This window comes from Sturnira hondurensis, unplaced genomic scaffold (assembly GCF_014824575.4).
Source record: "Sturnira hondurensis isolate 20B ecotype Veracruz unplaced genomic scaffold, ASM1482457v3 Scaffold0007222, whole genome shotgun sequence".
Taxonomy (NCBI): domain Eukaryota; kingdom Metazoa; phylum Chordata; class Mammalia; order Chiroptera; family Phyllostomidae; genus Sturnira; species Sturnira hondurensis.
In genome coordinates, this window is record NW_028079853.1 from 2,290,123 (window position 1) to 2,315,795 (window position 25,673).

Here is a 25,673-nt window from a genome sequence, read left to right on the forward strand (position 1 = left end):
AAGCCAGAAGTCTCAGGTAGCCAAATCTGGGCTATAGTGGGGCTGAGTCACCTGGCTGGTTTGGTGTTTTGCCAAAAACCTCTGCATGAGACATGATGCATGAGGGGGCACATTGTTGTGATGAAGCTGCCTACCGCCAGTTGCCCAGAGCTGCAGCCTTCGGAACCATCTGAATAGTTAGTTTCCATAGAGGAATGTTCAAGCTTAACACCAAACCTGAAGCAGATTTGTTGCTCTACTCATTCAGTCATTTTGAATGCAAAGGCCACACAGTACACATGCTCACTAATGGTGTCTACCACTCCCACTAACTAGTACAGTGAAGTCGTCATTGTTCACGGATGCACATTCCAGTACATTCTCCTTGGCTGCCAGGTTTCATCGATGTCACGCAAACCGTTCTCATTATATTAACAGTGGCTGGACTTTTTCCAGACAGACCTCACACATGTGACTTTGACCAAGTTACTTAACCACTCTCTACCTCAGTTTCCCCAATTGTGAAATGAGGTTGGTAATATTTGGTGTGACCATGTGTTGATGAGCTAACACATCAATACATTCATATATATAAAGCCCATAAATGATGTCTAGCATATACCAGTGTTCAATAATGCTATTCCTTGAATGTGTGGGCTGAAAATAGATGTGATAAATTCTGCTCTAATTAGCAGACATTGCATTTCCCTTCCTGTATTTTTTTGTGCCTATTCTGGGGCAGGCAAAAGGAGGTTTACAGTTGTAATACAAACAAATAATACAGTAATTAGTAAGTAATAATACAAAAATAAACTTTTACATACTCACAACTGTAAACCTCCTTTTGCCCACCTCTGTATGTCCCTATAGGTAAACTTTTGGGGGGTGAGAAGCACCCCTAGTTGGAAATGACAAAAAATTTTATGTATGGCCCTGGCTAGTTTAGCTCAGTGGATTGAGCGCGGGCCTGTGAACCAGATGATCACGGTTCGATTCCCAGTCAGGGCACATGCCTGGGTTGCAGGTCAGTTCCTGGCAGGGGCCAGTTCCCAGCAGGGGATGCACAAGAAGCAACCATACATTGATGTTTCTCTTCCTCTCTCCTTCCCTTCCCCTCTAAAGATAAATAAATAAATATTAAAAAAAAAATTTTGTGTATGGATTGTATATCTTGAAATTTTGCTGTACTTGTTTATTAGTTCTAGTGGTTTTCCTCTGCATTCCTTATGATTTTCTATATACAAAATCGTGCCATCTGTGAGGAGATATTTTTACTTCTTTATTTTTAATTTGGGTGTCTTTTACTTTATTTTCTTGCTTTATTTTCTTTATTGCAAGAACTTCCAGCACTGTGTTGGACAAGAGTGGTGAGAATGGCCATCCCTAACTTGTATTCCTGATCGTAGGGAAAAGATACTTAGTTTTTTGTCATTAAGTGTGCTATATTACCTGTGGATGTTCTCTAGATAGCTTTTATCAAGTTGAAGGAATTTGATAGTTTATCCTATCTTGTTGAGTGCCTTTCTTATGAAAGGCTGTGGAGTTTTGTCAAAAGCTTTTTCTGTGCCTATGGAAATGATCATGTGGTTTTTGTCCTTTACTCTATTAATATGGTGTATCATTAATAGATTTTGTGTACTGAGCCAACCTTCCATTCCTTGATAAACTCCACTTGGCCTGGTACATAGTCCCTTTTATGTGTTGCTGAGTTCAGTATTCTAGCATCATGTTGAGGATTTTTGCATCTTTATTCATGAGAAATATTAGTCTATAATTTTCTTTTTTTTTAAATATTTTATTTATTTATTTTTAGAGGGGAAAGGAAAGAGAGAGAGAAATATCAATGTATGGTTGCCTCTCGTGAGTCCCCTGCTGGGAACTGGCCTGCAACCCAGGCATGTGCCCTGACTGGGAATCAAACTGCGATGGTGTGGTTCGCAGGCCCGCACTCAATCCACTGAGCTACACCAGCCAAGGCTATAATTTTCTTGATGTCTTTGTTCAGTTTTGGTACTAGGGTGATACTGGTCTTGTAGAATGACTCAGGAAATGTCCTCTTCTGTTTTTTGAGAGTTTGTGAACAATTGGTATTAATTCTTTAAATGTTTGGTAAAATTGAGCAGTAAAGCCATCTGACCCTGGGCTTTTCTTTGTGGAGAGATTTTTGTTTTCATTTTCGTTTACTAGGTCAATCTCTTTATTTGTTAAAGCCCTATTCACCGTATTTCTATTTCTTGTTGAGTAAGAATTGGTATTTTGAGTCTTCCTAGGATTTTGTCAATTTCATCTATCTAATTTGTTATAAAACTTATAAAAGTTTTGCAGTTGTTCATAGTGTTCCTTTATAATGCTTTTCTATTTCTGTAAGATTTGTAGTTATGTTGCATCTTTCATTTCTGATTTTAGTAATTTGAGTCTTTGTTGTTGTTAATGTAGCTAAAGGCTGGTCATTTATTGATCTTTTTAAAGAACTAGCTTTTGGTTTCACTGATGTTCTCTATTGTTTTCCTATTCTCTATTTCACTTGTTTTTGCTCTAGTTTTTATTTCCTTCCTTCTGTTTGCTTTTGACTTAGTTTGTTTTTTCTGTTTTCTTAAGGTGAAAAGTTACTGATTTGAAGGTGAAAGGTTATTGATTTGAAGGCAAAACTATAAACACAGTAAAAGAATCAGTGGCCACCAGGGATTAGGGCAGGGGTGTCAAACTCATTTTCACCAGGGGAGGGGGGGGCCACATCAGCCTCACAGTTGCCTTCAAAGGGCCGAATGTAATTTTAGGATTGTGTAAATATAACTATTCCTTAAGCAAGAGCTCAGCACTGCTGCTGGGTCGAAACAAGGTGCCAGGTCGGATAAAACAAGGTGGAGGGCCAGATTCAACCTGTGGGCCTTGGGTTTGCCACCTGTGGGTTAAGGTATAGAAAGGGATAAATTTTAGGGCAGTGAAACTATCCTGTATGGTACTATAATGGTGGATATATATCATTGTACATTTATGAAAATTCACATAATGTACAACATCAAGAGTGAACCTAAATGTAAACTACAGATTTAAGTAGAGCGACATACCCATGTAGGCTCAGACGTAACCACTGTGCCACTCTAGGTGGGTTATGCTAGTGGGGGAGGCTACGTGCATGTGGAAACAGTGGGTATATGAGAAATTTTCGTACCTTGTGCTTGATTTTGCTGGGAACCTGAAGCTACTCTAAAAAAAAGACTCATTAATATATCAAAAGTGAAAAAAAAAACCCAGTAAACTATAAACCTCACAGCCTAAGGTCCAATGTCTGCCTCCCAGGTCTGTGGTCTTGCCCTGCAGAATCCTTCCGGGACGAGCCACAATTTGATAGACAGCAGGAAACTGCAAAACAGCTGCTACTATTACCTCTGTAAGTGAACTGCTGCTGTCAGCAAATGCTGATTCAGTTACTATTATTATCATCAATTTGTACTATGATTTCTTCCATGATTATTTAGAAATATACTTTTAAAATTCTCGATAGAGGGAAAGTTTAGAGTTTCTTCTAGCTAAATGTCCTTATGAGCAAAAAATGCGTTTAGTATATTATTGAATTATTTGAGTTTGTTATGATTTGTTTTGTGGTCTAGTATGTGGAAACTATATGCTTGAAAAGAATGTCTATTCCCTACCAGCTGGATGCAGAAATCTACATACTTCCATCAGACCAAGCCTACTGGGTAGTTAAAATCTTCTCTACCTGTACTAAGTTTTTATGCCTTTGACCTGTCAGTTGTTGAGTGTTAGATTAAAATTTTCCATTATGATTTTGTATTTAAGTTTCCCCAATTACTTTGTTAATTTTTACTTTATATGCTTTGGGAATACACTGTTAAATGTATAGAGATTCAGAATTATAATATCTTTCAGGTTGTTTCTTTTGTTCTTGCCTAATAATATACTTTTACTTCCAAGAGTCTCTTGCCTTAAAGTTGAACTTGACAGATATTAATACAATTGTGCCAATGTCTTTTCTGTTTTAAAAACTATGATTTGAGACCTTTTTATTGAAATATAGGCTTTTACAGCTATAAATTTCCTTCTAGGCACCAACTTAATTCTAAAAGTTTTGGTATATTGTATTTTTGTTTTCATTCATATCTGAGTATTCCCTGATCTTCCTGGTTTCTTTACCCATTGGTGTTTTTAGGACTGTCGTTTTTAATATGTACATATTTGTGAATTTCCTTGAGATATTGATTGCTAATTTCACTTCATTGTGTTTGGAGAATACACTTTCTATAATTTCAGTCTTTTTAAATTCATTATTCTATATCCTCAAATGCCTTTTTCCAAAATACTACTATGTCCTTTATTCAAGTTTTGAAGTTTTCTCCACAGAGATCTTACTTTTCTTAGTTAATTCTTCAATACTCTATATTTTTAATACTTATTTTTTCCTTACATTTATTACTATGTATGGACTCACACTGTATTAAAACTAATGGTGATTTCCTCTAACTTTTGACTAAACCCACCTTTTAGAAGACCTCTAGACATAAAGATTGGAAATAAAATATGAGTTTATAACCTAGTCCCATAAAAAGGCTGTTGATGCTCTTTTAAAAAGTCTATGATAGTTTGGGAAAGAGAAATTTTGGGGGTATAACTGGCCATCTCAGGCACTAAGAAGGCCTTTTCCCAGGTAGAGTGGTGGGGTTGATTGTGTAGTACTGAGCTATCCTTGCAAAAAATCTCTAGTTTTTACAACATTTCCGTGGAAATCAAAGCGACCTCAACCCAGATACTTGGGTTAAGAAGCAAACCAAGGAAAGAGAGGCATATAGAAGACACAAGAAGATACTTCTGTGCAATCTGGTATTTATTAGTATTTTGATCAGAGAAACTCAAAGTCCTTTATACTGAAGGGATTCTGGAATTCTAGGCTGTCTCTTAGGCTGTAGGCTAAAAGGACTCAGCTTGTCATACTGGTTGAGGTTTGCCCAGGTGATAGACCTAAAGCTGCATCAGCAGAGAATCTAAGAGAAGAACCCTTTTCTTCTAGCTGGAGTCTGTGGGGGAGAGATACTGATAAAGACAGTGGAAAGAAGTGCCGGGCATCTCATCCTCATCAGGAAACCTGTACAGTTCCATGATCTGCTCTATGTCGTAGGCATCAGAGTACAAAGCAGGGACTGAGGCCACCAGCCTCTCCAACTGAGGATCTTGCATTTGGTCCTCACTTGTGGGACTCTCAGTGATGACAGAATCCAGTGCCAAACTGGAAGGGCCCACAGGCTGAGGCTGGAGGGAGCTATAGAAATCTGAAACTTCAGGGAAAAAAGAGTAAGGATTGGTTGATGTTGTGGGTGAGGTGGGCACAATCTTGGCTGGAAGAATCTGATATGGTTGCTTTGGTGACAGCTGTTGCTGCTGCTTCCTCAGTTTGACTCGTCGGTTCCTGAACCAAGTCTGGGAGTTGGGGAAGAGGGGACATTACAGTCTGTTAATGGGGCAGTTTGAAGCTTCTCCTTGTGACAAAAGCCAGATTATAACCCTCACGTCCTCTCCAAGTCACCATGACACAGTTCTGGGAGAGCAGAGATGGGTGTGAGTGGAGTTAATAGCGGGACAGGGAGGGATCAGAACTGGGACCCAGAGAAGGAAAGAGCAAAGAAGAGGGGATGTGTTCAGAGGTTGTGTTGGGGGTTCAGAGAAAGGGTCCTGAACTCTGGAGAACAGAAGCTAGTTCAGGGATCTAGGAGGAGGTACAGAATGTGAAATAAAGGATTTTGAATGATTAGCTCAATGGATTGAGTGCCGGCCTAAGAACTGAAATGCCACTGGTTTGATTCCCAGTCAGGGAACATGCCTATCTTACAGGCCAGGTCCCCAGTAGGGGGCATATGAGAGGCAACCAATGGACATATCCGCACATCAATGTTTCCCTCCCCCCTTCCCTTCTCTCTAAAAATAAATAAATGGAATCTTTTTTAAAAAGGCCTCTACAGTAAAGAATACTCCAAAAAAATAGGGGGGGGGGCACGGTTCTTAGCAGACGTAGAGGTTGGGAGCTGTGATTTGCAGGGTTTTGCTTGAGAAGACCTTAAGAGAGGAGTCTGTCCTGATGAGAGTCCTCCTGAGTTTGAGCTCCATAGCACAAGACCTCTGGAGTTCTGATGCCAGTCCCACTACCTATGAACTCTGTGATCCAGTCGCTTTGCCCCTGGACTGTAGCTTCCCTCCTCTTTTAAACTTGATGGTAGTGAGGCCAACATATGCAATGTGCCTAGTTCAGTACTAGCACACAGGAGGTACTCAGTAAATGAAATGTTACTATTGTCTTATGGAGGGAATTTCTAGGCTGAATAGTAGAATGTAGTTTGGGCAGGGGTACCAGGCATACCTCAGGGGGTCGGACAGACCTTTATTGTGGACTCTGGTAGGTTGAGTTTCAAAGCGAGTTCCTTCTGGAGATTTTTATCTGGAAACATGGTGTAGCTAAACAGAGCCTCCAACTGTTCATGCTGCATCTGCACAAATGAGGTGCGTTTTTGGTGCTTCCTCCACGTTGCTGGGGAGCAGAGATGGAGAGGGAATGGTTACACTGACACTACCTCCTCTCCCCCAAACCACAGCCATGAGTCTCCCAGGACTTTCCTCCAACTGGGCTTGGACTCTGAGAGGCTGAGCCCTAAGAGACAGTGCTGTCCTGTTTGGGGAGATTAGGTTTGTCTCTGCTGGGAAATGTTACCTCTTCGTTCTCTCTGTACCCAGTCTGTCTGCTCTGGAAACTGGCTTCCTTGAGTTTCAGTTTACCTTGCACTAAAAACAGAAAATCCTTTTTCACATGTATTCAGTCCGTCTACCTTATCCTAACCTCTGCCAGTGGGCAGTGGCTTCCCTCTTTCTCTCTTTCATACTTTGTCTCTTTTAGAAACTGGGAAGAAACCTCATGTCCCTGCAAACTAAACATAAAAAACTCTTCAGAATGGCTTTCCTCCCTTTATTTGTTTATTTAGGAACCCAGTCTAGCACGACTGAGTGTTTTCTTTTTTCCTTTCCAGGATTTCTGAAGCTCTATTCACTCTTCTGTGAAAAAGTTCATAAGAAATGAAGCATAACTAAATATGTGGAAGTGATGAAAAAATTATAGACTATGTTTAAATGGCAATGTGAGAAAAAGGAAATTTTTATAAATTTTCTAAGGAGATACAATGACCAAAATTTGCTTCTAAAGAACGGCAACTGAGACCTTGAACAGACTGATAGCCACGCGCACACACACGGGCTAAGGCACAGAATTCAAGGCAACGCTCTCCTAATGCTCCTGTGATGCGTCCATCGCAGTGAGAAGACAAAGGGTCTGCGCTTCGGCCTCGCTCCTTCCGCTTTAGGTCTGTGACACCAACACTAAAACCTGGCCTGGGATGAACACTATCAGCGAACCATAGACTAATGCCGCTTATGAACATACAGGGTGGGGCACAAGTAAGTTTACAGTTGTTCGTGTGGAAAATAACACATACAGTAATTAGTAAGCAATAATACAAGAATAAATCATGTTTTGCATACTCACAAGTGTAAATCTACTTCTGTCCCACCCTGTATATGAAAATGACCTATATGAAATATATTGAACATAATCATATATTAAATATACATCTTTCTAAATGGACAGTATATAATTTATTTTTGAAACCCATATATATGTATTTGAAATCAAATATATGTTAATTTATACATATTCATGGTCTATTTACATTTTATAAAATTATCCTTTTCAAACAGTGTGCATTTAGCTCACATAGCCATATCTTAATCACCAGTCTGAGCCCATTCTTTTAATTAAATGGTATGGTTTTGACTTACACATAATGTTTCCATTCAGATAAGTTGTTTGTGATATAGCACTTTTCAAATATGTTTCTGGAATACTATTACTGGAAATTTTGTTTGAATTTACAAGAAACCTAACAGTAAGATAACAGCTTTGTCCCAGCACTCATCCTGTAGAGGTGCATTTGTGGTCTCTACGTACTAGTCACTGCAGTTTTAAAACAAGAAAGTGGTTCATTCGTTTACTTTAGTAAGTTCCATATGAAAATGGTACAAAGTGGAAACCATCTTTGTTTCCCAGCTACCTAATTACTCTCCAGAGTTGTTTAGTAAAATACAGTAGCCACTAAATTTAAATTTCATTAAAATTTAACTAATTTAAAGTTTTAAACTGATAACTCCATCCAGTTATTAGGAAACTTTTTAGTATGCTAGGAAAACTTGAGTTATGTGAATTTACTTTTCAAATGTGAATTTTATGAACTGTAAATGCAGATTAAGTATCTCTGGTGAAAATTTAGCATATAGACCAAGATACTCTGTGAGGTGTAAAGTTCTCACTGGATTTCAAAGTCTAAAATGAATAAAATAGTGTGAACTGTCCTACCAGGCCATTTGTTGTCTGTTTAGCAAAAAATTGTTACAGTTTAAAATGCTAAATTCTGTATTATATATGCTGTCTGATTTAATTATGCATTAAAAATGAAAGGCTTTAAATGTATCCTCTATTTGTGAATGCCTAAACACAGCATGTACAAGTAAATTAAATAAACAATAGGCTTACAGGTGATAAAAGGACAAGATTGATCTTTGTGTGTATTGAGTCTGTTTATTTGAAATATTATCTCTTTAAAAAAAAGAAATATTCCCCTGACTTGTGTGACTCAGTTGGCTGGGTTTCGTCCCACAAAGAGAAAGGTTGCCTGTTTGACTCCGGGTCATGGCATGTGCCTGGGTTGCCAGTCCAGTCCCTGTCTGTGCTGGAGAGAGGCAACTGATCAATGTTTCTCTCTCACTTTGATGTTTCTCTCCCTTTTTTTGTTCCTCCCTTCCCAATTTCTCTAAAAATAAATAAATAAATGAATAAAATCTAATTAAAAAAAAAAAAAGACAAATAGGATCTCTTTTAGCAAGACTACCAAGTTTTTCGCATCTAAGCTTCATGCTCAGATATTGGTGTAATAACTAGTCTCCTGGCAACTCCTTTCTTGTGTTTTTCAACTGGTTCTCAAGCTGTTGATTGGTTGTGACTTCCCACTTCCCACTTGCTGCACACACAGATGCAGAAGAAAGAGAGCAGGAAGTCATCGGGATTTGAGAAGAGGAGAATCCCTAAAACATTAACCGATACACACTGGAAAGTTCAGCAGACCATGCTGAGAAAAGCAGCTGAGGAGAGACAGTTTCAGACACATCACTGCCCTCCCCAGCAGACCTGCACCACGGGAGAGGTTAAAGGATGTCCTTTAGGCAGGAGGAAATGGGTATCTGATAAAGGACTTATATCTGGAGTACGCAACAAACTCTTACAGCTCAAAGATGAGAAGATGAACATTCCAATTATAAATCTTTTAATATTAGTGAAAACATTTGAGCGGCATTTCATCAGAGAAGTTATATAAATGGGCACGTGGAGGAATGTGTAAAAACCGCAACTCGCATAGCAACTGGACATCGCTGCGGGGACTATAAAATGGTGTGGCAACTTTGGAAAACAGTTTGGGTGTTTCTTAAAAAGGTTAACATAAACTTATCATGTGACTCAGGGACGCCACTTCTAGGAATCCACCCAAGAGAAGTGAGAACATTAATTCATGCAGGGACATAACTATTCATAGCAGTATTGTTCATGACAGCCCCCAACTGGTAGCAATCTGGACCTCCTTGTTAAATGGGTGTTTAAATGTAGTATATCCACACTATGGAATATCTTTCAGCAACCAAAGGAATGGGTTACTGATACATTTTAAAACATGAGTGAACATTATACTAAATGAGATATCTGTTTGCTAAGATTAAATGATAGCCTCATGGGAATTCATTATACTACTCTCTGTTTTTGTTTATATTAGCAATTTCTATGTACTAAAATATTAAAAATAAATAAAAAGGAATCTTCTAACAATTATTTTTTCCAAAAGGAGACAGATCCACCCTGAGACAGAAGTGTTATGAGGAAGAATTACATTGTGAGTGTCTGAAAAAGTAGAGTAGAGAGAGATTGGTGATCTCTGAGTCATTTATGTTCAACAGTAGAAATTTTGCTTATTAAGTATACTTGTCTAAGAATATGATCACGAGCAGGTTCCTTAAACCATTCACCTCAGTTTCATCAAGCATTGAAAGTGAACGCTAAGAGTATCTACTTTGTACCAGGGTTTGTAAATGTACTGCATGAACATATCAATGTCAGGCATTAATACACACAAAAGATTAGGATAATGAGTGGCACATCATGTGTAAAATATAAATATTTGATTTGACTAATTTTATTTTAGAATATTTTTTGCTGAAAATGAAGTCTTTATTTATTTATTTATTTTTAATATTTATTGATTTATCTTTAGAGGGGAAGGGAAGGAGAGGGGAAGAGAAACATCAATGTATGGTTGCTTCTCGTGCATCCCTTGCTGGGAACTGGCCCCTGCCGGGAACTGGCCTGCAACCCAGGCATGTGCCCTGACTGGGAATCGAACCCCGATCGTCTGATTCGCAGGCCCACGCTCAATCCACTGAGCTACACCAGCCAGGGCATGAAGTCTTTATTTAAAGTTATAAACTATATTTAGCCCTGACTGGTGTGGCTCAGTGGACTGAGTGCTGGCCTGAGAACCAAAGGATTGCTGGTTTGATTCCCGGTCAGGGCACATGCCTGGGTTGCCAGCCAGGTCCCCAGTAGGGGGAGCATGAAGAGGCAACCACACACTGATGTTTTACTTCTCTTTCTCCCTCCCTTCCTCTCTCTCTAAAAATAAATAGAACCTTTAAGAAATTTTAAAAATTACTGCGAACCACACGATCGCGGTTTGATTCCCAGTCAGGGCACATGCCTGGGTTGCAAGCCAGTTTCCAGCAGGGGACTCATGAGAGACAACTGTACATTGATATTTCTCTCCTTCTCTCCTTCCTTTCCTCTCTAAAGATAAATAAATAAAATCTTAAAAAAAAGAAATTAAAAAAATTATAATTTAGTGTATAACATACAAAGAGCATAGTACAAAAAATATATCAAACCTGTTTTAGTGATTGTTTCTGAGAAGAAAGAAGGTAAAAGTGATAAGTCCTAGTCGGATAGCTGGGCTGGTTAGAGCAGGGGTCCCCAACCCCCAGGAGTGAGTGAAGTTCACCTGAACTCAGCCTCCTATGCCCCCACCTCATCTTCCATGAAACTGGTCTCTGGTGCCAAAAAGGTTGAGGACTGCTGGGTTAGAGTATCGTCTGCATACAGTATGGTTGTGGGTTCAATCCCTGATCAGGGCACATAGAAATCAATCAATGAATGCATAAATAAGTGGAACAACAAATCAGTTTCTTTCCTTCTCCTTTCTTCTCCCAACCTAAAAATCAATCAATAAAAAATTGTTTAAAAAGACCAATGGGAGCATTTTTGGTGTAATTTGTGTTCTTTTGTCTTAGGTTCCTGAATTTTTTTCAGAACCATAAAGGTGAAATTGGTATCTTGATACTCGTATCACACCCCTTGCAACCATAATTTTGTTTGTTAATGAGGCAACTTCTGGGAATTTTCTCTGGCTGCTTGCCAGAGAAACCAACCCTAATAAGAGGGTAGGCACTTTCAGCCCAGCCCCAAATTTCTGGGGAGGTGAGAGGGGCTGTAGGTTGAATCAGTCACCAATGGGCAATGAGTTAATCAATTGTGCCTTTGTAATGAAACCTCCACAAAATCCCAAAAGGACAGGGTTCAGAGAGCTTCCAGGCTAGTAAACCAGAATGAACCCGCAGGCTACCAAGCTGGGCCCAAAGTCCATGTTCACAGGAGCACTTTTGTTTGGGACCCCATCCTCCGTATCTTCTTCATCCAGTGGCTAATTTTTAGTCTTTAATATCCTTTGTAATAAGCCAGTAATCTAGTGGGTAAACAGATTTTCTGAGTCCTGTGAGCTGCTCTAGAAAATTAATTGAACCCACAGAGAAGGGCATGGGAACCTCTGATTTATAGCTAGTTGGTCAGAAGCACAGGTGATACCTGGACTTGTGACTGGCAGGTGAGTGAGGACAGTTTTCTGGGTCTGAGCCCTTAACCTGTGGCCACTGACTCTATCTCTGGGTTGATATCGTCAGAATTGGGTTGAATTGTAGATATCTAGCTGGTGTCAAGAGAACTATTTGGTGTGCGGGGAAAATCCACACATCAGAGTTGGTGTTAGAATTGTATCCTACCTTTCTGTATTTCTGTCTCTCTCTGCTTCAGTCCTCTCCTGGGAAAGCATTCTTACCTGCTCTACATTTTGTGTTCCTATCTCTCATAATTTGGTGAAGCATGGGCAAAAGGTACTTGACCTTGATACGAAATTTATGACATCCTCTTTTATGATGGCAATGTTTTTTTAATCAATTTTTGAAAAGAAGGTATAACAACAACTAGCTGTTTTAAGACCGATGCAATATATACAATTATAGGCCCCCCGTGAGAAGGGCAGCACTAGAGGAAGGGAAGGCAGAGGACAGTTATACTCACGGGGACCAGCTGGACTCTGTGGCATCACGTTCATTCTGGAATCATCCATGTGGTTATAAAGGTCTGCCTGGGGATTCTCTGGGGCCATTCTGTTCATCAGAGGCACTGACATGTAGGATGAAAAGCCTAGACGAGAAAGGGGACCCTGTTGAAATCATTTATTCGCTGGAAAGCAACGTTTTCTGGGGGCCTGGCGAGGCTCATCGCAACACAAATGAATTTAACCTCCAGAGTCTTTGCCTCTCTGGGAAAATAATTTGCATTTACACCACAAACAAATACTGTGCATGTATTAGTCAAAAATGAAAATTTGAAAATATTAAAAGAAATTCTGTGTCAGTATCTTTGTCACTCAGAGTAAGGGGATATTTTCCTTAATGAGATTGTTAAAACACAATTCATACATGGAAAAATACACAAATTAGACTAGGTAAGATGACCATAGACTTTTCTCATCAGAAACCAAGACGGATGGTGGAACACAATTTTTAAAGTGCTGGAAGTTAGGTGCTGTCAACTCAGAATTCTGTATCCAGGGAAAGTCCCCTTCAGGAATGAAGATGAAGTGGTGACTCTCTCGGATAAGGGAAACTACAGGATCTGTGGCCGGTAGTCTGCTTCCAGGGAAAAGTTCGAGGAGTTTCTTCAGGCTGAAGGGACACGGTGCAGGAGGAAACGCTGCAGCTTCAGGAATGAAGAAAGATCTGTGAGAACGGGCAAATATCTAAATAGCTGGTTATATGTCATAGACTAATTTTCTCTTTGAAGGTATTTGAAATACATGTGAATGTTGAAAGCAATAATGATCACATTTTATAGTGTTTGGTTTTTCTTTCTTACTTTTAGTTTTGAAATAATTAGATTCACTGAAGCTGGAAAAAAAAAAAAACCCACCCAAACCCAAGAGAGTACAGGGAGGTCCTATGCACCCTTCATCCTGCCTCTCCCAGTGGTGGCATCCGGCATAACTGTAGTGCACTATCAAAACCACATAAACGACACTGGCACTGTCCATAAAGCTCATTTACGTCTCACCAACCACATTGCCCAGTTTGGACTGCATGCTGGATGGTCTCGGATGCTTCTACCCAACTTCTCCTTCTCCTTCACTAGGGGTCAGGTTTGTGCTGTGGTCCAATAGCTCTTCCAGTCTCCCCTGACTTCTTCCCCATTTTCTGGAGAGGCATTTCCCCCAGTAAAGTCCTTGTAGGTTTGTTTAATCTTGTCTTGACATCTGCTTCTTAGAGGACCCCAGACTGACTAAGTCATCCAGTCTTGTTACCAGTTAATCCATCATGGAAAATGGGATTCGGCCTACCCCAGAGGCACTGGGAATTCATTTGACTGTTGAAACGGTCCCCCCTTCAAGACTGTATGTCCCCAGGAGGTGGGAGTGAAATGGGAGTGGAGATAGAGGGTTGTTGCACTCACTGTGATCCACTGTGTCTTGTTGTAGCTTGTCAGCGCTGTGATCGCTCGTGTAGAAAAAAGGGCAGGTCTGGGGAGTCCCAGGGACTGTTCTGTTCATCTGGGCACCAGAGAACCACATTGGTAGGTCTGTGAAATAGAATAGGGGGGGTGGAGAGTGATGATCTCATTCATTTTGGGGGATGCAATGTATTCAAGGCCATTGGGGTTTGAATCCCAGGTCACTCACAAAGGACCTCTGGGAATTTAAAGAAAAAATGACTTCACCTCCCTAAGCCTATTATCTCAGCTGAAAAATAATGATAAACTGTACCTCACAAAGGTACAGTGAGGATTCACTGAGAGCCTAACTATAAATCACAAAGCTTGTTGCAATATGATGCTCAAGGGATAGGGTTTGCTGTTATTGAAAAAAGTAATTCAGATCATATAACTGGACTGCTTGGAACCCTTCCACGCCTCCTCCGTGGAGGGAGGACAAATCCCACATCCTCACTGACCCTGACCTAGGAAGCCTAGAAACAGGTAATGTGGCCTGGCAGCGCAGTAGGCCCAGCAAAAAGCAGCTTGAGCCTCTTCATTGGGTTCTTTGCCTTTTAACTTTACTAGATATACAGATCACCCGGGGATCTTGTTAAAATACAGATCCTGATTTAATAGGTCTGGGGTAGGGCTTGAGACCCTGCATTTCTAATGAGCTCCCGGGTGATGCTGGTATTACTGCTCTGAAAATAAGACTTTGAGTAGCGAGAATTTATAAGGGCCTCTCTCCATACAGACGAATCTCGAGAATATCATGCTCAGCAAAATAAGTAAGAAAAAGTTAAGGACCATATGATTTCTTTCATATGTGGGATATAAAACTGAAAGCAACGAATGAACAATCAAGAAAAACAAAAACTCATAGACACAGACAACAGTGCGGTGGTTACCAGAGGGAAGGGGGTGGGGGTAGTAAAGAGTAAAGGGGGTCAAATATATGGTGACAGAAAATTTGACTTTGGGTGGTGGGCACACAATGCAATATACAGATGATCTGTTATAGAATGGTACATTTGAAACTTATATAATCTTATTAACCAATGTCACCCCAATAGGTTTAATTTTAAAACAATGAGCAAAAATAAATAAAAGGGCCCCTCTCTGGCTCTGTCTGTATGTGCCCCTCTCCACTGGGCGAGAGGGGCACATACACCACTAGGTGTATGTGTATGTGCACATACACATACAGACTCCACTGAGTCTGTAAGACAAAAGTGTCTCGGCCCCTGGAACACTTGTCCACTTTTCAGTCACGCTCCACAGACCAGAGACTGCAGGATCTTCTGCCAAGTGGCCCTGAGCACACAGAGCCAGTTCCCTGAGTTTACGTCCCTGAGTGGAGAACAGCCTATGCATGTGGACTTGCACCCTGCCCGAGGGGGCTGTGGGTCAAGGGGCTTGGGCATGGAGAGGGGGTGAGAACGAAGGCGGAGAGGCTGTGGCTAGCTCTCCCTCTAAGGCCACATTCTGATGTGGAACTTACTTTCCAATAATGTAAAAAGTTCAAAATTTGAATCTCAGCTTCCTGGAAGATACTCTTGTCAAGGTGGGCAGGTAGAACGTACTTTCCTTAACAGTTCAGGAGCTTGATCTACAACTTGGAAATACTTCTGGTGTATGGCACATGGGCACTCATTTGTATTTGCTTCTTGGCCTCCAAAGTGGCACCTGCTGGGTACTTGTCTCTTGGCAGTCTGTGTTCAGGCCACACTGGATCTCCTTCGATTCTCTGAACAAGTCGTGAGCTGCCTGGTTCAGGTGTCTGTGCACGTTCACCCTCACTGTTCTGTCCTATTTGACAACTACCCAATACCCACCCGCCTATCTTTCCTCAGTTTAAACAACACTAACTTTAGAAACTACCCACCCTTTTCTTCCCGGGTTACTTCACAAGGTTCTCTTAGCTCTTAGTACTATATGGTTTCCCTTCTAGGAGCAATAACAATTTTATTTACCCATTTATTTGTCTGTTATTTATTGTCCCTTTGTTATACCTTTGGGAACAGTTGACTATGGGAAGTGATGTGTCAATCGGAGGAGAATATAGGGTGTTTTTTTCTTTGCTTTTATTTGAAAAGAGTTTACATGAGTGAGACAGAGAAACTGAGAGAGACAGAGAGAGGCAATCCAAACTTTCGGATAGCCAACCTTTCACATTGCTGGTTGGATAACTGAGGGCTGCAGTTTTTTTTGCGTGGGCTCTGAGGGCCCCTGGAGTTTCCTAAGATCTTTTTAGGGGGCTCTAAGGTCAAAGTTGTCTTCCTAATATTGAAATGTTTGCTTTTTAACATTCATTCTGTAAGGAATGTCCAGTGGAATACATTTAAAAAAGCATAACTGAGTAAACCAGTATTTTGGGAAAAAAAACCCAGTGTGATGTTACAAAATCATGTATGAATAAAAGATCCACTCAAAGTGCAAGGCAGACAGTGGATTTTAATGTAACAGATTATGAAAAGTTCATTGATATAATTTCAAATTCCTAATAGCAACTAATCTGTAAGAAATTACTGAGATTGTTTTAAAAACTATTCACAATTATCACAAATGCTATTAGAATATTGTTTTTTCCCCCTAAAACTATGTCTTTGTAAGGCGATTTCAACATGATCTGCATTAAGGCTAGTTTCAACAATATATTACAAAAGATGAATGGAAAAGTGGAAGAGAATTCTGCTGTCTATTATTAACCCAGATAAAGTTCCTATAATGTAAAATGTTGACATCCTTCTCACTATTTTTTCTGTATGGAAAATATAATAATTAACATGCCCTGGCTTATGTGATTCAGTGGATTGAGCACCAACCTGTGAACTAAAGGGTTGCTGGTTCAATTCCCAGTCAGGGCACATGCCTGGGTTGCAGGTCAGGTCCTCATCACACATTGATGTTTCTCTCCCTCTCTTTCTCCCTCCCTTCCTACCCCCCAAAATAAATAAAATCTTTTTAAAAAAGAAAATCTAGTTAACATGTAATGCATTTATTGTTTTTTTGAGTGAATAAATATTTTTTAATTTGTCATTTTTAATTTTTAATGGGTAAATGACTGTAGATAGAACTTACAAAAACAAAAGCTCTTTGGAGCCCTCAATTTTTTAAGAATGTAAAGAGGTTGAGAACAAAAAGGTTGAAAGGCAATAACAGAGGATAAGCCATGGCCTAATATTTAACTGAAGACAAATGAAACTCAGCTAAGCATCTGTTCAATATAATTCTCAGAGTAAGTGTGGTAATTAATGATACAGTGAAATACAGTAACAGTATTAGAATGTTATACAGCAATAACAACAAAAATAATAGCAACATTTGGAGATGTTTTCCATGTGTCAGACATCTAAGTGTTTCATAAACATGATTCATTTAGCCCTCAACAAACATGTGGGGTAAAGTACCATTGTTATCATACTCTTACAGATGAAGCCAAGTTAGCCCTTTAAGTTTGAGCTAGTAAGAGTAGCATAACTGGGAATGAAATTGTTCTTACTGACACTTGTAACCCCTGCCCCACTTCCCAGGATGGGCATTGAGAGTTTATAGCTTAAATTAGCTTATGAAACAAACGAAAAAACATGTTTCAAATGAACTCATTTGAAACACCTGTTTTCTGGGATCACGGCTATGAAGAGCACAAGACGGCAGGGACACTGCATTTGCTCAGAAGTGTTTGTGTACATCCCGCACGTGGGCACTTATTTATGTCTGGTGACTCTGCAGTGAATAAAACACAAGAATTCCCGCCGTGATGGAGCTTCTGTTGAGGACAGTGCAAGGTCAGGCCAGCACCGACTCGGAATGGACGGGGGCCCTGCAAAGCAGACACCAACCCAGTGTAACAGGAATCTCACTTTTACCCCTTGACTTCATTGAGACAGTCGGACCCTCCTCCCTGAATTCACGAACCTCTCGCCAGCATTTCCCTCATTGGGAATGGAGCCAAGTGATTTGCATCCCTTAATCTTGCTCCTTTGAGCTTTTGAATCCTTTTTGACCACTTAAACCCCACATTTTGCTCCACTATTAGCCCCCCAACGCCTGCTTACCTGTCATGAATCCCCTCGGAGTACCCATTTTCAAGACTGCTGGATGTGTCTCTCTGAAAATGCAGTTTCTTTAGCGTCTTCTCCCGGTGAAATACCGTGTATTTAAATGTAAAATTCGATACATCAGATCCTTGCCCCACCCGGACCCACCCCTTGTGCCCCACCCTTCATCCTTGTCAATCATTGATTTATTTAGTAAAAGTATGCTTAGAGACTAATATCACTGTTGTTGGAAATAAGAGTATTTTTCTTTTTATACTCAAGCTCCCTACCTTTGACCAGCCCTTCAAGCTACTTCTCATCCTTTGGATACCAACAACTCTTTATTTCACTTTTTACCCTTGCCTGGTATCTCACGTTTTATCTCTTTAAAAAGGAAATCCAATATGAGCATTTTAGATTCGGATTAAGTCTGTTTACGCATAATAGGATAATAATAAGTAAGGCATTTAGACTGACCTCTTTTTCTTTTTTTCAAATTATAAGAAAAAGTTTATTTAGAAAGTTACAGAGGTGGTAAAAGTGAGCCAGCTGGGTTGTGTAGGCTCAGGGAACAAGTTAACAGGAGCTAAAAAAGGGTCCTTGGAGTTTAGGGGAGAGAAAGGTGAAGATAAGCCCTGGGGGCTGGGAGGGGAAGGCGGGGCCTGCGCCGGGGAAGGGAAAGCAGCCTACTTATTTTGACATCCTTTATGCTCTTTCCCCGCCACTTTCCCAACCTTCTGTAGCAAAGGTTGCACTTTATTCCTTTCCCCTCTCCCACATGGTATGTTAATTATATGCAAGATTTAAAGTTACTATTAATTTTTTACATACATCTCAATTTTGAAAATTCAAAAATTTTAACCAGTTTCTCTATCCTTCTCCTGAACAATACAATGATCTTTGGATTTTTAACAATGAATCCCTCATCTTCAGGCTTTTATGTTATTTTCGTCTACTATTTTAGATCAAACTTGCTTTAATGACCCTAAAAGTCATTATTATTATTTTTTGCCATAAATAGTTATTTAGATTTAACCATATGTTTACCAAGGTCTTTGGTCACCACTGCATCTTTCATCTTCCCTTTCCCTCTGGGGCACATTTTTATTCTTTCTGAAGTAGAATCATTCATTTGGTAATGGCTTCTTAATTGTAAAAAGTTTCAAACTCTTTTGCATGAAGATACATTTGTTAAATTGTCAATCTTGCATAATTGGTTAGGGAAGTACAGAACTCATTTATCTGAAGTCGGCTGATGGTCAGACTTTCATTCCTTTGCAGGTAATCTTTCTGTACTCTCTAGCTGCTTCTAAAAAGATACGTGCTTTGTCCATGGTGTATATTTTTACCTCCAAAGGTCTGGGTAAGATTTGTTTTTATTTACCTTGTTCATGTGTCACTATATGTCTTTAATCTAAACACTCTTGAAATTCTTCAATTAGGGACATTTCTGAGCCATTATCTCTTTGAATAATGTCTTTCCTTCATTATCCCTACAAGCTTCTTTTGGAATTTCCATTACCTTTATATTAGACCTTCTCTTTCTATTCTTGATATTTTTTAAATGCTATCATCTCCTTAACTTTCTGAGCTGCAGCTCATTAGCTATAATGTAAAAAATCTGACATATATATTGTATAATGCATATATGTGTGTGTGTGCATTTATACATACACACACACATAAAATAATCACTCTGGCTGGTGCTTTTTGTTGTCCTTTAATTTTGTTTTCTCTGTGGTGCTTTGCCCACCCATCCCTGCCACCATCTTCCTCAAACTGATGGAAGTCTTACTTATTCATCCATATGTTCTTTCTTTCATTACTTATTTTTGCTCCAGATGTATTTATTTATGGTATAATCGACACATAGCATCACATTAGCTGCGTGTGTACAACATAATGATTTCGTGTTTGTACATACAGCACTGTGAAGTGATCACGATAACAAGTCTAGTTACCATCTGTCACTGTACGTAATTACACATTGTTTTTGTGCTGAGATCTTTTAAGATGTACCCTTAGCAACACTTAAATATTAACACAATATTATTAACTATGGTCACCATGCTGTACATTATTCATCACTTATTTGTTGAGTGCCTACAGGGTCACAACACTATTCTGGACCTGAAGAGAGGGGAGTCAGCTATGACGACAACAGACTCAACTCACACTTCAAACTATAAAAGCAACCATCTGCTTGATGGTTGCTTTTATAGGGGAGGCTCTGGCTCTTCCCACTCCTCTTGTTAGCTAGCCCAGCGGGCATAAGTTCAGAGGGTTAGACTAAGCCACAAATCTAGAAACAAAAGATTTGATTTGCGCTCTGCATTCTACCAAGGAAAGCAGACAGAAACTTATTACATAACAAAATAAATGCACCCACAGTAAAACAAAAATATAAAGCAATACACAATAGGAAAGAAAAGATTGGGTATTAAAGAATCAACCCAGCAAACAGGACAATGATTGACAGGTGTTCCAGAAAGAGAGAACACAGTACAGAGAAATCTCACAATTTATCCTAACATCTCTCTCAAAATCTCTCCTTTTCCCCTCTCAGTACCTTGCTCTCTTTTTAAATATCTCTCAGTTATATATATCTAACCAATTTCTGTTATTCCTGTCATTCTCTAGTCCTCCTTACCTATCTACCTCCTCGTTTTTTCCTTCCCTCCCTTTCCCTATTTCTCCTCTGACCTCCTCCTTCTCTGAGTCTTCAAGATTCAGTTTCTCTCTTTCTCATACTGACTCATGTTCTCTCAATTTTTCTCTTACTCAGTCACTCATTCACTTTCTCTCAATTTTTGACAATATCTCAGTCTCTGAAATCTCTATTTTGTAACATTTTGCTCAAAACCCACTCAATTCCTGTTTACCTGTGTCATTTTTTTTAAAGATTTTATTTATTTATCTTTAGAGGGGAAGGGAAGGAGAGAAATATCAATGTATGGTTGCCTCTTGTGTGTCCCCTGCTGGGAACTGGCCCGCAACCCAGGATTGTGCCCTGACTGGGAATCAAATTGCGATCATGTGGTTCACAGGTGTGTCGTTTTTTATTAATCTCTTTTTTTCATATTTCTTATCCATTCTGGCTATCCAATTTCTTTTGTCATACATATTCTCTCCCCCTTCAGTATTTCAATATTTCTTTTGGTACTTTTCTTTTAATGTCTCAATTTTGTCAACCCTTTAATCTTTCTCAAGTTTTCTCTGAAAACTTTTTTCTAAAAAAATTGTCACAATAACTCCCTCAAACTCTTATTCAGTCTCTCCTTTCTTTTTTCTTTCATGAAAGAAGGAAAATGTTTTTACTTATTTATTTTTAGAGAGACGGGAAGGGAGAGAGGGATAGAAACATTGACAAGCAAGAGAAAGATAGATTGGTTGCCTCTTGCATGCCCCCACCTGGGGACCTGGCCCAAAACTCAGGAATGTGCCCTAGCTGCGAATCAAACCAATGACCCTTCAGTGCGTAGGCTGGCACTAAGTCCACTGAGCCACACCAGCCAAGGCAGAAATAAAAGGTTTCACAGGCATGAAGGTAAAATGCTAATATATTTAATAGAGAATCTCAAAGCCAGAGCTTCTGTAGTAAAAAAAAGTTAAAAGTAACATTAGACTATTTCATCTTTTTTAAAAAAGATTTAGTTGTTTATTTATTTATTTTTAGAGAAAGAGGAAGGGAGGGAGAAAGAGAGGGAGAGAAACGATGTGCGAGAGAAACTTTGATCGGTTGCCTCTCGCATGTCCCCACCTGGGGACCTGGCCTGCAAACCAGGCATGTGCCCAGATTTGGGAATCCAACTGGTGACCTTTCAGCTTGCAGGTGATGCCCAACTCACTGAGCTACACCAGTCAGGGCTTCAAGCAATCATCTTCCAAAGAAGCAAGGTTTTAGAGTTGTCCTGTGGCGCTGAGGGGAAGAGAACGTGCTGGGTGTTGATGCCATCCAGGGTGGTGTGGCAAAGATCCTAGTTTCAGGAGTAAAGAGGGAGAAAACTTTTGGTATGTGATGAGAGAAAGGGAAATGGTCTAAAAGGAGCAGTAAGGGTTGTTCTCCACTCTCATCCCTGCAGAAGATCCTGTGCAAGTTTTGTGGCACAAACGATGATTTAGGGGCATATTATGCCTTCATTCCAATTAACCCATATATTCTAAACTGCTGGTGCCCTAGGGGCACAATCCTTCTTCCTCCAGTAGATTCTAGATTCTTCTTCCTGAAACAAACCCACAAGGCTTCCTCCAGCTCCACCTCATTTTGGGCTGGGCGGGGCTCTAAAACTCCTCCCTAGTCCTTGCTGGACAGTGTCTATGTTCAAACACGTTTCAAATAGTAGGAGAAGGCAAAGGTGTGATAACCAGTTTTGGTAGTACCCCCAGGAATCAGTTATCCATGTGTGGAGGGGGAAGAGCAGAAAAAGAAAGGAGAGTGAGACAATATAGAAAAGGGTGCAAATGGACTTGATCCAGACTGTATTCGTGGAGGCTCTACCACAGATGTGTGACCTTGGGCAAGTTACTTAACTGCTCATGGTTATTATGAGATTAAAGCCATTAATATCACTAAAACAATTAAACACCTATTTCATTGTTTAATTACAACAATTAAAACATGACTACCTTATAAAGAAAGCACCCTGTACCCTAGGAACACTATGGAAGGAGACATAAAATAATAAACATCTTTTATTATTCTTTTTTTTAATCGAGTGCCCCATTTTCCCTTGATGGGTAAAAGCTTCCTTTTCTAAGGTCTTCATAGCTGTTCCCTCCTTTACCCCAGGAGGAAGAAAAAGGACGAAATGACATGAACTCAGCGCCCGAATATCAAGCTCCATGAGACTGAAAGTTTAGAAACCCTCAGATGGTCACAGTTGAGGTCCCTGGCACGAGCAGTCAGTATTGATGGCTCAGAGAGTGTGACACATTCAGTAAAGGCTTCCCCAGACTCAACCTCCATCTCCCAATCAGATAACAAAACTGAAAAATGTCAGAAAAGGGGGGCAGATGGTTTGAAATTAAGATCCGTGACAGCGGAGACTATGTCTCTCTCCTACGTTACTGTGTTCCAGAACCAGAAAAATGGCTGACAGAGTTGTCATTCATCCATTCCACAAATGCTTTGAGTATCTCTTATGCATCACAGGTTGTGTTAAGTGCAGGAGATAAAACGGAAGACAAAGTTCCTGCCCTCATGGAACTTACATACTGGTGAGGAAGTCATTTTATCAATAAACAAATAATGCCTTTTAGAGAGTTAGAGGTGAAATGAAGGAAATAAAGCAGAGGAATGGAAAAGAGAGTGCTGAGCCAGTGATATTTAGAAAGGATGGTCAAAGAAGTCCTTTCTGAGAAGGCAATTTTAAAAAAAGATTTCATTTATTATTTTTTAAACATTTTATTTATTTACCTTTAGAGGGGAAGGGAAGGAGAGAAGGAGAGAAATATCAATGTATGGTTGCCTCTCGTGCGTCCCCTGCTGGGAACCGGCCTGCAACCCAGGCACGTGTCCTGACTGGGAATCAAACCGAGATTGTGTGGTTCGCAGGCCCACGCTCAATACACTCAGTTACACCATCCAGGGCAGATTTCATTTATTTTTAATGTGAGGGAAAGGGAGGAAGAAAGAGAGGGAGAGAAATATCCATAGGCTGTTTCTTGCACATCCCCAACAAGGGCCCTAGCCTGCAACCCAAGCATGTCCCCTGACCAGGAATTGAACTGGCGACCTTTCGGATGATGCTGACCAGGAATTGAACTGGCGACCATCCTTGTGGATGATGTTCAACCCTCTGATCCACACCAGTCTGGGTGAGAAGGTAGTTTTTAATGCAGGTTTGTTGAAAAATTGCATGGATTAATGGAATCTTTTTTTCTCTCTGATTTATGAAAGAGATGGATGGACCTTCATCAACCAAAATGTTGGAGGTGACAAAATACTATTTTAAAACTCCAAGCCAATGTTTAAAGATGATTCTGTGTAACTGATTGACTCAAAAAATTTCAAGTCCAAACAGTTTTCTGAAAATCTTTTTTTAAAAGCACAAGATTATTTATGGGAATAGGAAATTCCAAGACCCTATTTTGTCATCTCAGGTGCTGAAAGTATCCTTTTCCCAGGGAAGGAGGGGCGGCAAGGGGAGGGAGGCATTAATAGATGGGCAGAATAGAGTGAGAAAGTCTAACATACTTTTTTTGGGGGGGCATATAGCCAACTTTTCATTGAAGAAATATACATATGGGTAAAAAGATCATTCCACTTAGTACACCATTCTCGTAACCTTCACACCTAGTTTGTGGCTTTCCAGATTTACTTCTGTGCACATACCTATGTACACATAGTTTTAAAAATACATAATCTACTAGGAATACACCATCTGTAATGGCATCTTGGCGTCAGTTCAGACCTGCACCTCATCTGGTGTGCATACAGTTCTGTGTCATTAAAACTGCGTCAGCTTCCACTGGATAGATACACCAAAATTTACATAATTCCCTGTTACTGAACATTTTTGTTCACTAATATTTAGACATTATAAACAATGCCTTAAAAGACCACCTGTGTACTTCTCTTTTTGGTATAATTATTTCCTTAGGATAAAGTCTTAAGCATGGAATTGTAAAGTCTATGAGATTATGAGCATTGCTAAGACTTTACGAGGCTGTTTTTAAGGTGTAGCTGTTATATCTTGTTTCCAAACAGATTCCTCTGTGTAGCCAGTGCCCAGGCTGCAGCTTCCAGCACAGGTGGAGATGGCCAGGACGCCCCAGTCAGCACTACTGCTGTCTGTTGGCCTTGACATAGTTGAGCAGCTGAGGCATGACCTGAAATTCAAATATTCTCTTGGCACCACAGGGATAATCTGGAATATCCTTTAACTGGGGGATACTTTCACCCGAGATCCAGATTGGGACAATTTCTCTGCCATATCTGAGAATCTGTTCTGGTTTCCAGGGCTGTTGTAGACCGCTCTGCTTGGTTCTAGGAATTGTATCTCAACCCTTTGTGGCTAAGGGCGAGGGACAACCTCTGGAATGCGAGCTGCAGGAGACAAAGCTTGTCTCTGGTAGCAAACGCTGCCTCAGTTTCCTCTCCCTGCCCCCAAAGCTTGGTCGGAAGTCAATGATGGGTAAGACCCCTCACAGCAGGGGGCAACCTAAGCCAGACTCCATCACTTGGGAGGCCTTCTGGGGGGGCTGCAACAAAGAGGGAGCAATGGACTCTCACTCCCTCCCAGCTTTGACAAAACCTGAGTCCCCATGACCTCTGGGAGAAGCTCTTCCTGGCTCTAATCCCCTTAAGCTTGAATACCTGTTGGGGAGGAGTGCAGCTCCTTGCCTTGCTAGAGTGTGTCCTGGGGAAGAATCTGGCATCACAAAGATTTCCTGATAAATCTGTGAAATCTGCTCTGCTAAGAGTGCTTTCATTCATATGTTAAAAGTTCGAGCAGGAAACCCTAAAACTCTGTTCCTGACAGACTCTGACTCATACTAAGCCCTCAGATTTTTTTTGAAATGTTATCTACTGTTTGATCCTTGTCACCCTGTATTCCTGTGTATTAGAACCCAATAAAAGGCCCTGGAGGAGGGGGGCTCGTTCCTTTTTCCTCTGAGAAACTGGCCATTGCTCACTTCTCTCCAAGCAGATCACATCATGTCTCAGTCATATTTACTCTCATCTGTGGCGGCTGGGGAGA

At 40.2% G+C, this 25,673-nt stretch overlaps 1 protein-coding gene across 1 annotated transcript; it reads right to left on the minus strand.

Moving 5' to 3' along the window:
• Positions 1-4,837: 4,837 nt before the first annotated feature.
• On the minus strand, positions 4,838-14,006 carry ARGFX (arginine-fifty homeobox). The gene is given in 5 exon segments (XM_037051546.1): positions 4,838-5,013; positions 5,016-5,412; positions 6,366-6,514; positions 12,479-12,604; positions 13,910-14,006. Coding segments are annotated over 5 exon segments (945 nt in total).
• Positions 14,007-25,673: the final 11,667 nt, after the last annotated feature.